Source organism: Equus caballus, chromosome 3 (assembly GCF_041296265.1).
Source record: "Equus caballus isolate H_3958 breed thoroughbred chromosome 3, TB-T2T, whole genome shotgun sequence".
Lineage (NCBI taxonomy): Eukaryota > Metazoa > Chordata > Mammalia > Perissodactyla > Equidae > Equus > Equus caballus.
Genome location: NC_091686.1, coordinates 35,191,419 through 35,208,010, shown reverse-complemented (window position 1 = coordinate 35,208,010; position 16,592 = coordinate 35,191,419). Strand labels below are relative to the sequence as shown.

The 16,592-nt window shown below is 61.8% G+C and overlaps 2 protein-coding genes across 3 annotated transcripts in view; both read right to left on the bottom strand.

The window, feature by feature from the left end:
* Positions 1-1,351: 1,351 nt before the first annotated feature.
* IL17C (interleukin 17C) lies at positions 1,352-7,051 on the bottom strand. The gene is made up of 4 exons (XM_070262879.1): positions 6,878-7,051; positions 3,420-3,489; positions 2,769-3,252; positions 1,352-2,165 (listed from the first exon to the last, which is right to left on the bottom strand). Exons 1-4 carry the CDS (start codon positions 7,049-7,051, stop codon positions 1,904-1,906), a joined length of 990 nt encoding a protein of 329 aa, XP_070118980.1. The 3' UTR covers positions 1,352-1,903.
* Positions 7,052-8,809: 1,758 nt separating this feature from the next.
* Positions 8,810-16,592, bottom strand: part of ZC3H18 (zinc finger CCCH-type containing 18) — a 60,618-nt gene continuing 52,835 nt past the window's right edge. For both annotated transcript variants that reach the window (XM_023637477.2, XM_023637478.2), the window contains 8 exons: positions 16,318-16,422; positions 14,634-14,777; positions 14,114-14,173; positions 12,811-12,971; positions 12,439-12,638; positions 11,678-11,774; positions 10,556-10,652; positions 8,810-9,710 (listed from right to left, as the gene is read on the bottom strand). In XM_023637477.2, coding sequence (XP_023493245.1) covers positions 9,503-9,710; positions 10,556-10,652; positions 11,678-11,774; positions 12,439-12,638; positions 12,811-12,971; positions 14,114-14,173; positions 14,634-14,777; positions 16,318-16,422 — 1,072 coding nt within the window. In that variant the 3' untranslated portion in view covers positions 8,810-9,502. The remainder of the gene's footprint in view (positions 9,711-10,555; positions 10,653-11,677; positions 11,775-12,438; positions 12,639-12,810; positions 12,972-14,113; positions 14,174-14,633; positions 14,778-16,317; positions 16,423-16,592) is intronic.

Below are 16,592 nucleotides of genomic sequence, written 5' to 3'. Positions count from 1 at the left end.
GGAGGTCAGCAAAACCTCGACCCCTTACACGCCCCCACACCCAGTCTAGCGTGAATCCGGATGGCCCTTGTCACCTCCCCACTCTGCCGCCCCCTGCAGGCCATCCCCAGCACTGCCGCTGACCCGCTGGGCGGCTCCGAAGCCCCAGCTCTGGCCCAGGACCGTCCCACAGCTCAGGTCCACTGTCCCTACCCGCTCGTAGGCTCCAGCCACACTGACCTCCCTGGAGCCTAAGACACGGGCACGCCGCATCCTCAGGGCCGTGGCACGGCTGCTCCCTCTGCCTGGAACACGGGCCCCTGGGTGGCCCTCCGTCTGCGCGGGCCGCAGCCACCCTGGCCCTAATTCCTTCGCCACAGCAGACCAGCCCTTCCTGCTGGCCGTGTGGTGGCAGTCACTGCCGGCCGTTCATGGCGCTGTCCCCAGTGCCAGGCACAGAGTGAAAACTCAGCAAGTACGTGCCGCCAGGGAGCCCTTCCAGGCTCAGACAAAGGTCTCCTCCTCCGCTGTTGCTGGGCACCCACGCAGTGGGCGTCAGTCAGTGGGTGACGATGGCAGGCAGGCAGGTGCTGACATAGACACAGCCCAACGTCAGCCCTGAGCAGGCCAGGCCCATACATCGCAGGCGGGGAAACTGAGGCTCCAAAGGGGCGTTGAGCCACAACTGCCCCAGAGCCCCTTCCCACAACTTCCCTCTGCTGAGGCCATGCGCTCCTGTGCCCCTTAACAAAATGCCACCGACTGTAACAGCCCGAATGTGCTCCGATCCTGGACGTTCTCAGTAAGAGTGGGGCGCCTGGCCTGGGGGGCACCAGCCAGCTTGGCCACCAGCTTGGCAGGTCACCGGGGCAGGGGCAGAAGCCTGAGGGGGCATCTGGGCCACGAGACTGGTCTTCACATCTGCCCACGCCTCTGCTGGGGCTGGGGGGGCTCAGACACCTCGAAGGTGAGGGTGCTCAGCCAGGCAGCGAAGGCGCGTCCCCTGAGCCGACGCCCCGGGAGTTTACACTCAGAGACACCTGTCCACGGGCTGCTCGCTGTCCTAGCAAAGGCCTGGCCACTCCCAGACCCCACTGTGGAGGGGGCCTGCCTGCATCATGGCTGGGCTGTGGAGCGAGACCTGTCCCCAGGCTGGGAGGGACCACCACATGGAAACTGCAGGGGCGGCAGGGGACCCGTGTCCCACTCTGTTAGAGCCCACCCCACCCCGGACGAAGCCGGGGGTCACACAGAGACCTTTCTGGAAGGACACACGAGAATCTGGGCCAGTGGCTGCCCCCGTGGGGCCGGCAGGGTGTCAAGGGCCAGGCAGGGGTGAGAGCGAGGGGCGCATCCATCCAATGCTGTGCTCTGGGGAGTGTTTATCAATTTAATACCACATAATACATTTAAAATAAATAATTGTTTTACAAATAGAAGGGTGCTTTTTCCTTGTGGGGGCGCTGGGAAGAGGGAGCTTGGGGGGTCTGGACCAGCCCGAGACCAGTGATGGGGCGAGGGGACCCTGGAGGACCACCGACATGGAGGGAGCCACCAGAGCACCTTTTCTGTTGTTTTAAGAAGTTCTGGAAGAGTAAAAGTTTCCTTCCAGCCCAACTGTCTGTTTTTGTGAAAGGGTAAACTGAGTCTGGAGATGGGGACTGCCCAGCGCCGGGGTCAGCCCTCGGGGCACCGGGGATGCGGCCCTTCCAGCACCTGGTCTCCGCCGGTATTTCCTCAAACCAGAGGCCTGGAGCCTCAGTGCCTGTCCAGGGACCCCACGGGCAGCAGAGCTGGGGCGCGCTGGGGCACATAAATAACCAATAAATACATATAAATAGAGGGGGCCTCTGAGAGACCCCGACAGTCCAGTGCGGGAGGCGATCCTGCCCCACAGCACGGTGGGGACGGCTGAGCCCGGCGGTCACCGCGCCGTCCTAGGCAGGACGCAGGTGCAGCCGACGGGCACGCGGATGAACTCCACGTGGAAGGTGAAGGCGCCGGGCACGGGCACGCCCGTGGCGTCCGGGGCGCAGGGCCGGCGGCGCAGCACGAGCAGGCTCTGGTGCAGCGGCACGGAGTTGAGCGCGGCAGTCTCGCGGCCTGTCCTGGTGCTGATGCAGCCCTTGCACAGGCACTCTGCGAAGGCCAGCTTCTGCGGGTAGCGGCTCTCGTCCGTGTCCACGCTGCGGGGACAGAGAGGGTGAGTGTCCCGGCCCTCAGAGGGCCTCAGCCAGTGGGCGGTGGGCGGACAGGGGGCCTGTGCAGTGGGTGCACATCCCTTCCCGCCAGCAGCCCGGGCTGCCTGTGAGCTCAGGGATGCTCCCCTGAGACAGCCAAGGGGGTCAGGCTGCAGGGAGGGGGTAGGGCTCCGAGGCTGACGTGGCACGCACCTTGCATGCAGTTGGTGCTCAATAAGTGATGATTGCCCACGTCCACCAATGCCCTCCCAGAGCACAGGAGCCCCCTCCCTACCTCCCCAGTGGATCCAGCCCAACCCCTGCAGGGGCTCGAGTGGGGGCCCCAGGATATTCCTAGGGGACCCTGGTAGCCGAGGTCTGGGCTGAGGCCTCGGAGACATCAGTGGAAGCAGGAGCTCATCTGATGGAGCCCTGCCCCCCCGGGTCTGTGGGGCTGGCTGGCTGGAGGTCAGGACGATTATCTCATTTCATGGGTCAAAACACTGAGGCACAGAGAGTCTGCAGGAAGCCAGTGCCCAGAGAGGGGAGGGAACAGCTCAATGTCACACAGCGGGAACCCCGGTGCCCAGCGAGCCCCACGGCCCTCACCGATATCTCCAGGGCGAGATGGAGCGCTGGTGGATGTCAGCTTCCAGTACTTCCTCAGGCCCTAGCACCGGGCACTGTGTCTCAGCCAGAGGCCCCTCCTGCCGCCTCCTGCGACCTGTTGCCTCCAGGCTGGACACCAGGGCTACTGGCAAAGCCTGCTCCCACTTGGCAGCTCGAGCCAGCAGGTGTGGGGGGACCTGACCCGGGGGCAGCTCTTCAGGCGAGTAGCAGCGCGGAGTCCCATGGGTGTGGAGGCTGCCCCAGAGTGGGGGACCGTGGCGGGCCGTGCCGGTGGGCAGCCAGAGCAGAAGCAGGAGGCCAGGGAGGATCTGCTGGAATAGGCGGTGGGTGGTCAGGGGGCACCCGGGGAAGGGGCACTTCACTGCCACCCAGCTTGCCCTGTTCCCTGTGGAAAGAGGGGGTACAGCCCTCTCTCTACAGTTGGGGAAACTGAGGCTCCAAGAGGTTAGCCTCTCAGCTCTAGCTCCTCAGTGCACCAGGCTCCTGGGTCCTGGATGCTTCCTGCCCCTAGATTTGAGGGGCTTCCTTGACCCCATCCCGACATCCTCAGCTTAGGGGTCAGCGAACCGCCACCGCTTCAGGTCCAGGCGGCACCATCCAGGTGGGGGCTGGGGAGAGACAGCGGCTCACCATCGCAGCGGCTGGGCTCGGAGCGGCTGGCACACCTGGCAGCGGTCCTGGGGCGCACCTGGTGGCAGACCTGGTGGCGGACCTGGTGGCGGCTGGCTCATGGCGCCCTTTATACCTCTGGCCACACCTGGGGAAAATCCGGGCAGCGCTTCCTCCTGGGGAAGTGCCCGGCCGTGCTTCCTCCTTCCCGCCCAGCGGTTCTGACTGTCCCCTCCTTCGCAGCCCAGGGCAGGCCATGCCCACCCCACCCCAACCCTCCCCGTTACCCTCCCTCCATCACCAGAGGGACCTTATCCCAGGCTGAGCCCCTGCAAAGGGAGCCGTGACCAGGTCCTGCCTGTGTGACATTCGCGAACCTTCTATAAAAGGGTCTCGTCCTGAGGATCCTTCTGCGACTTGCTTTTTTAGGTTTTTGCTGTCTGGACCTGGTGGCCCGGGTAGCTGGGGTGTGGGCTTGCTCATGTCATGTGCTGTGTGGCACTTCTCTGGGGTTGATTCTCCTGTCCTCTGTTGGTGGATGTGTGGTTGGTCCCATGTTTCACCTGAGATGATCCAGATCAAGTGGAGCACAGCGCGCCCTCCTGCCCAGGTGGGGCAGGTTCCGGGAGAGACTGGGGGGCTGCCGGCGAGTGGCTTCGGGTTTCTGTGCTGGGCTTGGTGGCTTTGTTCAACAGAAGCTCAAGCTAAAAAGTCTGAGAGGGAGGGGGTGAGGATGCCTCGGGAACTTTAAAGTGTGGTGCATCCTAAGGAGCTTTATTTAAGGAGGCGCAGGAGCCCCCAGCCTGCCCCCCCCACCCCAGAGCTGCTGGCTGGTGGGGGTGCTGGTGGCACCATTGTTGTTCCGAAAAGGAGACAGTTGGGGGCCAGGTCTTGCAAAGTTTCGAATGTCTAGGGTTTGGACGCTGTCCTGGGGAGGGCCTGCTGGGGTCCCCCGGGGGCCTGGCCACATTCCCAGACCCTCCCCGAGGGCATCTGCCCTGGCCCTCTCAAGTCAGAGCCTGAAATGCCCAGCTGAGGAGAGTCTGGGGAGGGAGGGTGGTCAAGGTGCCTTCCAGTCTTTCTTCACCCGCTGGCAGGTGCCAGGACGGACACCATTAAGGCGCCATTCTCTGCATTTGAAGCTGCAAACTCAAGGGACATGAAGACCCCCAAGAGAAGGGGCCGGAGGAGGCAGCGACGCCTGGTCTCCCAGCTCCACTCAGCAGCGTGTGACTCTGGGCCCCAGTGTCTGCACCTGGAAGGGGGCTTTGCTGCTCTCCTGGGAGCAGGTGAGGATGGAAGGAGAGCCTGCCCAGAGGTGGCCTGGAGGAAATGCCGCGGCAGCAGGTGCTGTGTCATGACCGTTTTCTCTACTTCTTCCCATTAGATGTGGATAGATGCATGCAGTCCCCAGGGCTGTTCCTCCCTACAATGGCCCTGCCCATGGCCATCCATCTTCTGCTTGCATACCTCCTGCAATGGGGAGCTCACCCCCTGTATTGGCTTGCTAGGGTTGCCATAACAAACCAGGGGGCTTAAAACAAGAGAAATTTATTGTCTCCCAGTTCTGGAAGCCGGAAGTCAAAAATCAGTGTCAGCAGGGTTGGTCCCTTCTGGGCTCTCTGAGGGAGGATCCTTCCTGCCTCCCTCCTGGCTTCTGGTGGCTGTTGGTGATCCTTGAGGTTCCTTGGCTGGTAGACCCGTCACCCCAACCTCTGCCTCCATGTTCACGTGGCCTCTCCCTGTGCCTGTCCCTCCTTTTCTGTCTTCTGAGGCCATTCACCATTGCGCCTCCTCCAGGATGCCCTCAACTCAAGAGCTTCCCCTTAATCACATCTGCTCAGACCCTCTTCCCAGAGAGGGGCACGCTCTTCACAGGCGCTGGGGCTGGGGCTTCAACAGATCTGGACAAACTTGAGCCCCGACACCCTCCGCTGGGGCGATGGAGAAAAGACCCTTCCTAGGCTGAGCTGAGCCCGGCCTCCCTGTAGGGGCGCGGGGAGCTCAGAAAAACTCCAGTCCCTCCTGTCTCCCCCAACGAAGCAGGTGAGCCCCTCAGGGGCGGGACCGCACCTGCAGCGGACCCGTGTGTCCCCAGCACAGAGCTGCGCCCGGCGCCGAGGGGCTCCATGAGTGTCGCAGAACGCAGGGAAGAGGGACGAGCCCGGATTCCTCCGCGGGTAAAGCGGGGTGACAGTGCCACCCACTCGCGGGGCCATTTGGAGGTCAGTCTGGCAGGGAGGGGAGGGAGGTGCCCGGAGGCAGGAGGAGGGAGGTGTGCGGCCTCACCCTCCTTTGGGCCGGGAGTCCGTGCACGCAGGCTCACGTAGGAATGAAAAGGCCGTGAATGTGTCGCCTGCAGGGGCTGCTGCGGCGTCCCCACCCACGAGAGTGGCGGATGCAGGTCCAGCGCAGCCTGGCCGGTGCCCCACAGGGTGACCTTCGGCATTCTCCGTGTCCGTTCTCAATAGCCGCGGGTGGGGCCTGGCCCCAGGCTGTGCGCCCACTCTTCCCCGGGCGCGGGGTGCTGTCCCGCGGGCCTGGGAGGACTGCCCGAGGGGCCCGGGGGCTGGGGTCGCGAGGCCGGAAGGACGCAGGGCGGGGGCTGGGCGGTGCCTCATTCCTGCGGCAGCTGAGGCAAGCACAGAAGTCCCGGATTGGGCAAGACTGGAAAGGAGCCACCAGAGGAAGGCCGGAGGGCATCCTGGAGGCAGTGTCCCAGAAGACCCCCGTCCCAGGCCTGGCTGACCACACCCTAAGTCCTAGCCCTGAGAGATGGAGGTGCAAGGAGAGGAGATGGAGATGCAGGAGGAGAGGAGGGGATGCGGGAGGGGGAGATGGACAGAGGGCACAGGCGGAGAGCCAAGGAGACTCCACAAACGCAGAGACAGGCAGATGGAAGGCAGGCAAGAGAGAAAAGGCAGAGGCCAAGGCAGGAAGGCAGAAGCCTGGGGACAAAGGAACAGACGCACCAGGGCCAGTCTCTCTGGGCACCTCTGGTGTGGCCCAGCCTGTGGCTCAGAGCCCTTGCAGCTGTGGCGGGACAGAAGCAGCCCAAGGGGACCTGGCTCTGGGAGGCGGCCTGCAGGAGGGGTTGGCTCCAGGCTCTTCAGGCTCGAGGCTAGTTCTCCCCATCCTCGAGGGAGGCTCGGTGGCAGGACTTAGCCCCCTCATCTGTGAAGCGGGGACGACAATACCATCTCCCCCTTCCCGTGGGCATGGCTTCCCGACCCCTGGGCCCCGGCAGCCCTGCCCATGGTCAGTCGATGACACTGCCGGGTGTCCTGTGCTCACAGCACTCTGCACCATCAGGAACGACCTCTCACCTCACCCTTGTCCATGACCCTTCTAGGGCGCTGCCAGGGCAGGGTCCATGCTTGCTTGCCCAGGGCCTAGGCCAGCGCCTGCGTCTCCTTCAGCCTGAGCTCGCGAGCCCTCCTGCCAAGCAAGGCCAAGCACTGTCCGTGGGTGGGGCTCACGGGCCAGCAGGGGCTACTGTGCTGGTGGAGCCGGCGCTGGGGGCAGCTGGGCAGGTGGAGGCCCAGGCCTCGGGGGGTCAGGTCCCAGCGCAGGAAGTAGATGACAGCGGGGCTGGGCTGGGCGGGGCAGGGTGTCATGTATTCCTTCTTGCCGCTGGAGGTTAGATTCCACATTTGAGTTGGGAAAATTTAAGCCAAAAAAACAAACCCTTTCCCTTTTATTTCCATCCGTTCGAGAGAGAGGGGGATCAGGAGCAGGGCAGGTGGCTGCAGGCTTGAGCACAGCTGGAGCTGGAAGGAGCCTGTGTGGGAAGGGAAGGGGCAGTCTGGGGGTGGGGTGGGGGTCCGCAGCGCAGCAGGCGCTCTGGCTGTGGACGGGCAGGAGCAGCCTATAGGCAGAGCCCCAGTGGAGGCCCTGGCTGCCACGCCCACTCTGGGCATGGTCACCCCATCAGGACCTCAGCCCTCGGGCTCCCCGGAGGGCCATGACGCATAAGACACTTTCCTCTTCCCAAAGGCCACCAGGCTGGGGAGGGGGCAGAGTTGGCTTGGGGTGTGGCCCTCACCTCTCAGGACAGGCACCTGCCCCAGCCCAGCCCAGGCGCCGCGACCCCAGATGGCAAAGGGAAAGCAGCTAGCTTAAACCCGGCTGGGATGGAGGGGACCCAGGGCGGTGGCTCCAGCCCCGGTGTCAGAGGCCAGGCTGGGGTCAGCTGCTCGGGATAGGAAGGGACCCGTCAGGCCGGCAAGGAGAGCTCAGAGCAGAGACCTGTGCAGTGGGCTCACCTGGGGGCTCCAGCTTTAGAGGGGCAGTCACTGCATGGCTGGCTTGTGGGCCCAGTAGCTTGGGGGCACAGAGTGCAAAGGGACAGGCTAGTACCCAAGTGTCCTGGATTCTGGCTCCATTTATCCTCAAAGGCCACCCACCTGGACACTGGGAGTTCTCTGTGCACCTGGCTTTGACCTGCTGGCAAGTCAGATATGCCTTCAAAAATTGCTGAGACACACGATTGAGGCCACGGTGACAAGAGATGTATTGCGTGTCCTGTGCCGTGGGAGGAGGCGGACGTCAAATGGAAATCAGTCCATGCAGGAGGCCCAGGCCTGTCCCGCGGCGGCAGGCACTCCCTCCCATCTCTCCCGGCCCACGTCGTAATTGCCACGTGGCCTCGGGGCAGAGCACCCGGCACGCACCCAGGAAGCTGGACGCAGCTTGGCAGGTCACTGCTCAGCGAGAGTGCAGCCTGCTGCTCCTGCCACTGGGCCCTGCAGGGCCACCCAGAACCAGAGCGGGGGTGCCGGCGTGGGCTGGGGGCATTGGCCCGCGAGTGCTCGTGGAACTCGCTGCACAGTGATCTGAGAGCGGAGGTGCAGGCGTGAGGGGGCTTGGCGGCCGACGGGCACTGTGCTGCGAGTTCAATCTCATGGAAGGCGCAAGCCAGCCCCGGGTCTCCCAGCGGAGAGCAAGGGCTGTAGTGGGCGTGCGGGGCCCCGCTCCAACGGCTGACGGCCCATTTCTGCTCTGCAGTGAGATGACAGTGGCCCCGGGCCCGGACCTCTCACAGCGGCTTATCTGCGTGGGGACTGGAGGGTACCTTTAAGGCACTGGGGAACTGGCTGTCGGGCTGGGGTCGGCCTGGCCCGAGGAGTGTCCTTGCTGCCCTCTCCAGCCCAGGGCCCACTGCAGGGAAGGCACCCCGGCTCCCGTGGGAGGACTCCAGAACCCATGCATCCCTGCCAGGCCAGTGCCACACGGAGCGAGACGAGGCGTGGGGCTCCAGGGGCTGGGGCCGGAGGGCAGAGCCATGTGCTGGCGGAACCAAGCGACTCTCAGGGGCCTCCCAGTGGGACCCTGCGTTCTCAGCCTCCCTCAGTCAGGGCCCCTCAAGGCCCGACAGGCACATGCAGATAGCACCACTGGGGCAACACAGCTGCTTATCAAAATATTTTATTTTAGGAGACCCCTCAAAAAAAGACCCTCCACATTAGACAGACGCCCAACAATACCCTTGGCCTTTTTTTTTTTGGTCTTTTTCTGTATTTTTTTTCCTTTTTAAATCAACTAAAACAATTTGATGCTTAAAATAAAAGACAGGAAGTATTTCCCAATCAGACTTCAGTCAAGAATATATATATTTTCTGAGCCGGAGCCCGGTGGGGCCAGGAAGAGGCCGCTCAGAAGCACTCGGTGTTCCGGTCCGTTCCTGTCGACAGCGAGGAGGGTGGCGTGGTGTGAACACGACACAGCAGAGGGAGGAAAAGGAGACGGAGGAGGAGGAGCGACAGGCCAGACGGGGCGTCAGGGCCTGAGAAGTGACGTGGAATTGGTGCCGTGCCCTCGCCGTGCGGCCGGCCTGTCTGCCTGTCTGCCTGTCCGCCTGTCCGCCTGTCCGGCGGGACTCCTGCTCTGGGAGGGACTGTCGGTCTGGTCGGGAGAAGGCTGGGATTCAGCGTCATCTTCATTGTGTGTGTGTGGCTTCTTTTCCAGCTGAGGAACTTTTTTTTCTTTTTTAATTTTTAAAAAGACTCACAGCCAAGATAAGACATTAACTGCAAAATCCAAAATGGCTGTGCTTACCCTATTATAAAAACAGCTGAGTCTCTCCCCTCGCGGGAGCGGCTGGCCTACACCTTCCCGGGAATCTTGGCCCGCTTGCGCGCGATGGCATCCTCCACGGCTTTGAGCTGCTTCAGGAGCTCCTCCCGCCGTGAGAGCGTGCTGGCCTTCCCTGACTTGGTGCCGGTGGCAGTGGTGGCGCCAGCATCTGAGGCTTTGCCGGGCACACTGGTGACCTTGCTGGAGCTCTTGGACTGTGGTGACAACTGGCGCTTCCTGCAGGGGCAGGAGGTCGTCAGGGGGTTGCAGGGCCCCTCCCCTCTTTGCCATGATCCTCCTGCCAGGCGTGGCAGGCCTAGCTGGGGGCCAGGACCCCAGAAGCTGTGCCTGCCGAGCAGAAGGCAGCCCCTCCCGTGGAGGGACACCTGTCCTGGCCAGTCAGGTGTGGGCCCCACTGCCCCCTGCTCCCCTAGTTCGTGGAGCAGAGACTGGAGGGTGAAGGGGGCCCAGTGTCTGGGGCTCGCCTGGTGATGTGCTAACCTGTTCCTCCTGCTCTGGGCCTCGGATGCGCCCTCGCTTGGCAGTAAGGCAGACTGTCACTGTGGACTCAGGAGGAGCCCCAAGGGCGTGAGGTTCCCCTAGGCCGAACCCCAGCTTGAAGCAGCACTGTGGGCCGAGGGCAGGGGTGTGTGTGGCGCATGGCACAGCTAACCCAGTCCTGTACCCACCCTCCCCTTGACCCCCAGCTACACAGCGTAGGTGCACAGGGACTTGGAGCCCACTTCCTGGGAAAAGGAAACCTAAGCTACTTCCTATGCCTGACAGGAAAGAGCTGCAACCACTTCCCGCCCCACACCCCCTGCCCCTGCCCGCAGCCCACGAGCCGGGTGCCACGGGCCCTTGTGAATTCTCGGGCCGGCTGCTGGGGCAGAGGAAGAAGCAGGCCAGGCCACTCTCCTGCCTCCAGATGTAAGCTGAGTGCCACCTTCCTGCTGTCTCGGGGCCTGCCCCTCGGCTCGTGCTGTAGGCCGGGGCCTCCACCTGGGGAGGGAGGCTCGGCTAGCCCTCCCCATGGCAGAGGAGCCCATGTGGTGTGCCCAGGACCCAGGCAGGGCACTCACCTGTCTGGTGGGGCCACCAATGCTTTGGAATTCTGTCCTCTTTGCCGCTCTGGCTTTGGGGAGCTGAGTCTTCCACCTGACTTCCGGTCCCGAGAACCTGGGTGACATGGGCCAATAAGACCAGGGTCCCAGTTACACACGGGGCAGCAGCACAGGGGCTGGCGTGCATGGACAGGGATGGGCGGCCTCACTGACACCAGTGACCCTGTTCCACAGAGTCGTGGCAGCTCAGTGCAGCTGCCCCAAGTCACAGGAGGAGGCCAAGGGCAGAGCGGGGGTCAGGTGAGCGTGGACTGTACTGGAAAACCACCCCAGCTGAGGTCAGATCTGGGTTCCAGGTTCCTGAGTCAGTGTCCAACAGGCCACGGAACTCTCACTATCCAAAGGAAACAAAACTCTCTCTCCTTGCTTCGAAGAAAGTCATAAGTGTCTTCAAATGGGGAACAAAAAGGCAAGGCAATTTAAAAAGTAAAAGTGAGCCCAGCAATCCGGCGTGTGCGCCGCACTGCTGCCGGGTGGCAGGCTCCCTGGGGCAGGCGGAGGCTCTGGGCCCAGGTGGCTGTGCCGGGGGCGGCCCCGGGCCCTGCACCCCCGCCTGCCCCGATCTAAGAAGATGGCTGCGCAAACTGCTCGTTACCGCAGCCGCAAGGCGCTCTGCCTGCCCCAGGCCAGCAGGGCGGTTGCTAGACCATGGGGTCCCCGCGGTCACACTGTTCTCAGAGCGACAGTGAGACATGGCCTGCCCTCTGCACTCTCATCCTCGCACGCCCAGGGTTGGTGCCATCACAAGAGACGGGAACCCGGCCGGCGTCTGCCAGCCAGACATCAACGAGGTTCACAAGACAGAAAGGCCAACGCCGCTCTGCTAACTTCTGTTTGGGAGACATTCTTATTTTTCATAAGAACGTTGTCTGTGGTAAGCACAGTGGTTCACAGTGTTATTTGAAAACAAATATTAAGCAATTTTTGTTAGTTTTAACTTCTAATACCGTAAATATTGACAGATGGAACCCACACGCTAAGTTCCTTGGGGTACTCAATACTTTCTGGGAACAAACGGGGTCCTAGTCCCCGTGGCCTGGAGACCCTGCAGAGGGCTGGAGTTCCGGAGGCGGGGCTCACCTCGGTCTGGGGACACGTTAGCCCGCTTGGCTGGAGGAGGACTCTGCCTGTCCTTGTCGGAAGGCTCGTATCGCTTCCTGCTCGCTTTGTCAGCCGCCTGAAACGACGAAGGAGCACCCTGAGGAGGGCTGGGCTGGCCCTGCACCGGGGCGGACACGCACAGCGCAGGGGCGGAGCAGGGGGTCCTCATACCCACGCCGGCTCTCTGCTCCCACAGTCCCTCCTTTGGGGCTCCCCCACGCCCCCGAATGAAGCAGGGCCCATGGTTTCAGGGCCTTCACTCTCCGTAGCGAAGGTGTCTTGAGAGATGCTGCGCTCCCTGTGGGGGCCACTAGCCGGGGACGGGGCTCCAGTGGACTTGGCCTCTCCTCCAGTCCCACGGGGCCTTAGGGACATCAACTCGCAGAGGGCAAGTGTGCTCTGCTGTCTGTCCCAGTGCTGCTCTGTGGACTGGCTGGGCCCAGGTACATGGAGAACGGCCGAGGATGCACGTCCTCGGGGACAGGCAGAGCACCCACAGCCCCGGACACTTGATCCCCCAGGACGTGCGATGGGGACTCGTCTATCCCGTGCCCACACATCCCTCTACTTCCCACAAGGTTGTCCACCAGGGCAGGAGGACAAGCAGGGGCGAAGGCACAAAGGCCACTTGCTGGTCCCCACTTGGTCTCAATCTCAGGAGGAAAGTGGCTTCCGGCAGCAGGACGACCCTGAGGCGCTGCGTTCCCCGGGGCTCCCACCAGCAGCGCCCGCGGCCTCACCTTGTTCAACAGTGTCAACTTGATCTCCTTGTGGGCCATGAAGGCGCCCTGCTGGGGCTGCCCGGGGGGCGCCTGCTGGGGGGTCGTGGGCTGCTGGGAGGATTTACCGCCTGCGGAAGGTTTCGAGGATTTGGGCGGTTGTGTAGACGAATCCCTTTTCCGCTTCTCCTCTTTAACACCATCTTCTTTTTTAGACTTTCCTGCCAATGAGAAACGCTCAGTCACCGTGACTGTTGCGGCACGACGGCCTCCCGTGTGCCACCTGGAGGAGGGATGAGGTCCCAGCCAAGCACCATGTGTGCAGAGACAGCACTGGGGGCTCCACACACAGCCTCTTTCCACCAAGGGCCACCCTCTCTGGAGCCACTGTACCTTTCTCCTTCTTGGTCTGGGCTGGGGTGGGGGACCGCGAGCTGGCTGAGGACACGGGGCTGGCCAGGTCTGCATACATGTCGTCTGAGTCCACACTGTGCACTGAGCTGCTACTTGACGTGGCGCTGGACACCGAGGAGACGCTGCTCACACTCAGAGACCTGGGCACACACAAGCATGCTTGTGACAACAGGCCTGACTGCAACATGGGCCAGGGCTGGAGGCCGCGAAACTGGTGCAGGCTTCTAGGTCCACTTTCCCCAATTCCCACTTTTAAAGTGTAGCCACCAAGCCTGAGATTTCAGGGGGGCTCTGGGTAGTTCATGAAAGGTGCACACAGTGAAGGGACGCCCACGTCACTGAGTCGCGGGCCCCCTTGTACAATGAGCAGCGATGCTGTTTGCTGGGCAGGGCCACACACTAAGCGTGACCCCAGAGTTGGCGAGACAGAACTAAGAGTCTTGGTTAACAATGCACAACAGGAGGAGAGAGCCTCAGCCCACAGGAAGGCCAGACACCAGGCAGACGCCCCAACCCTGCGTGGCTCAGGAGAGCTCGTACGCAGCGCCAATCTCACAGGTCCTCGGTTCTGTCACAGCTCACGCTACACAAGGACTTGAAAGGCACAAAACTGCTATGTCAGTCTCTTACACTTCCAGGAAACACCAACCACTGCTTCCTAAGGCCATCAGATGCCAGAATGGGGTGGTAGGAACAGAGTCTAATTTTGTTTTTAAAGGTTAGGACTGTAAACCTATTTAGAAAGATTTGGGCAAATGTAAAATATCCGCTCGCTGGAAATGAAGAGAAAGTTTGACTTAAGGAATCTAAGGACTGGTTGAATACTGTCATCTTTTTAAACAACAGCAAAATTCTTTTCTACTTATTCTTTTCTCAGATTTTTTTTTAATGGCTGTCCCCTGGCTGCCCTGGGCACCAAGGATAGGGCAGGACCCAGCCCTCATACAAGGACAGGGTGGTCGCCTCTGTGCCAGCCTCTCCTGGGCCCGCTGGGCTGAAGCGCCTGGCTTCCCCCAGCCTGTCCTGGCGCTCCTGGGACAGACTGCAGCCGGGCAGCTGCCTGCGCTTGGAGCTGCTGGGGAGGCCTGCCAACTATGTGAGCATCAGTCTGTTCTCTTCATCCGACCGGAGACAGCCAGCCCTCGCCAGCAGCAGGCCACAGGCTGCCTGAGGGAGAAGGATGCCATGCTTGAGGTGACCTCTTCCTAGGGTTTCCTGGACCTCACTGGGAGGAAGGAACAGAGGCAGAAGCTAATGGAGCCAGAGAGATGCTGACAATGACCTGGATCTGGAACTAGAGCCGCTGTAGCTGCTGCCACTGCCGCTGCCGCTGATGGTCCGCCTGCAACAGAAGACAAAGGCCCCCACTCACGTCTCTGCAGAGCAGACAGAGGCCCAGCCCCTCCTCAGAACCAGGCTCCCTGCAGGTCTGGCACAGATGTTCAGCAGGGAACCTGTACCGACTTGAAGAGGGGAGGGCTCTACTCTAGTGCAGCTCTTCTCATCAGCGTCCCCGCCCCACCAACGCCTCTGTCCAAGGAAGATTCTAACGTCCAGAGTGCCCGTGTCCCTCACAACTGTGCCTTCTCTCCTCAAGTGGAGCAGTGGGACGGGCTCACACCTCCCATCATGCTCATGGGAGAACTGAGGCTTGGTGAGTGACCTGGCTGCCAAAGACACACAAGTCAGGGACAGAAGAGTCCCATAGCCTCAGCCGCTTGGCTCGGGAGTGCCCCCCTGACAGCTCTGGCACCAAAGATGTGGAAATCCCCTCGAGGGTCCCCGAGAGCCAGTACGCTCACCTCCGGGGGGGGGTCCTGGCCTGTCGCTCCCTCCTCCTGGCTTCCCGAGGGTCTCCTGGCTTGGCGGGCTCAGGAGCGGGAGCAGTGGTTTTAGGGGCCTGTGGTGGGGCTGGAGGTGGGGCTGGCTTCTTCACCAACTTCTCTCTGTGATAGGAGACGGAGGGAGGGTCAGACGTGGCTGGGCAGCAGAGGAGGCCCTGCTGGCAACCTCAGGGCGTGGCGTCCCATCGTTGGGACGCGAGGTCGGCACAGACACGAGAGGCCATTTCCTGTCAATCCCATGTCACTCTGAGGTCTTGGAGCGTCTCTGCCCAGCACCATCCCGCTTCCCTCTGAAACGCAGGAACAGGAGGTGCCTCTGAAGAGCCCACAGAAGAACTGAGAGCTGGTGCCGTGCTCCCTCAGGAATGTGGCCCCCACACAGCCTGGCTGGAGACCATGTACCTAGGCTGCCCTCGACCTCCTGCCCAGACATGAGGTGGCCCTCTGACGGCGCTGGGTGCGCTCACGTGTGGGAACCACACTGCAGTGAAGAAAATGGCCCCCAGAGCTTCTCTTAGTACTGTTAGCGTGGCAAAAGTATTGTGCAAATTATCTCCATGGCACTGAACACGTGGCTCAGCTGGAGCACGGCGCACAGCACTGTATGAGAAACCCTGTCAACAAGTGGATGCAGCAGCAAACAGTCGTGGGCAGAATCGAGCCGCTCAGCACAGCATCAGGGTCAGCTGGAGTCTGTGCCGAGAGAGACGCAAAGAAGGAAGCGTGTGCCCATGTGACGCCATCTGTACGAAGTCTGTGCTGGCACAGCCTCTGCAGAGGCTGAGGGGTCCAAACGGCGGGCTCTCACGTCTGTTAGGCCGTTGAACGGTACAACGGAGATGGTGTGGGGCATCGGACATGTCACACCTCAACACCATTTGCTGTCTAACAGTGAGCTGTTCAGGGTTCTCTAAGTGTTTCTGAGGCCTGTTAGCAGATTCCATTCAGGACGAAAAACCCTGCCGTGTAGAGCTTTTCACTGCCTGCCACGCAGGAGGTCCCGGGCTACTTCCTGCTAACCAGTTAACCAACGTGAGAACGAGTCCGAAAGCAGGACCGGCGGTGTGGCAGGAACAGGAGCCAGGCCAGTCTGCGCAGACGTGGGCTGCTTCGGCCCTCCGGTATCAGGGCCACCTTGACCTCCGAGTGCCCTGAAGTGCCCAGGAAGCTGCAGGAGGGGAGGCCACCTTCACTCTGGGGCTGCGACCCAAGGCCTTGCATGCTAGGTGTCATGACGTTCACATAATAAGTTCTAAATGTTTCTAACTTCTCACGTTAGTCGCATCTGTTGAGAAGGATCAATATGACCGGTTCCAGGAGCAGGAAAAAAGGTGCAGGACGAGAGGGAGTCTGGCAGGGCTGCTCCTTTTGTGGGCAAGACACAGCTCCGGGGGGAGCATGGTGGGAAACCACCTCCGACCTGCCTGCGGGCCCTCCACTTGCTCCTAGGAGCACAGCTGTCACCATGTGGCCCTGAGGTCCACAGCGGGCAGTGAGGCCAGGTCTGTGCCCTGTGGCCTTTGCACACCTTCCAAGGGTCCCGTGTGCAGTTCCAACTGGGCTTCTCCCCAGACGAGACATGAGAGGGAGGGAGAAGGCTGGAGGGTGCCAGCTTCCTGAGAGGCTGACAACGAGCACTTACCCTGCTTTCCCGGGAGGCGGGGCTGGCTCCCCCTTGGTTCTGATGGAAGGTCTGTGTGGGGAAGGCGTCGGGGATGGGGATGGGGACGAGGAAAAGGACCGGGACCTAGGGAGGAAACAGAGGCATGAGGAGGGAACATCATGCGGCCTGGTCGGCGCCTAGGAACACTGGGGACACCGCCCCAGATGCACAGAGAGGCCACCACGAGTTTCTACTGATTTGCCTCAGATTTAAAATGGATTTCAGGCAGTCCTTGGTCATTCCCTGAAGTACAC

What these genes read in the sequence shown, in the direction of transcription:
- IL17C (XM_070262879.1), bottom strand. Translation starts at nt 7,051, where the DNA reads ATGTGGAATCTAACCTCCAGCGGCAAGAAGGAATACATGACACCCTGC. An exon ending in ACAGTAGCCCCTGCTGGCCC is followed by an intron (nt 3,490 to 6,877) that starts GTGAGCCCCACC and finishes GTCCGCCACCAG; the next exon opens with GTCTGCCACCAGGTGCGCCC. An exon ending in ATCTCGCCCTGGAGATATCG is followed by an intron (nt 2,166 to 2,768) that starts GTGAGGGCCGTG and finishes CTGTCCCCGCAG; the next exon opens with CGTGGACACGGACGAGAGCC.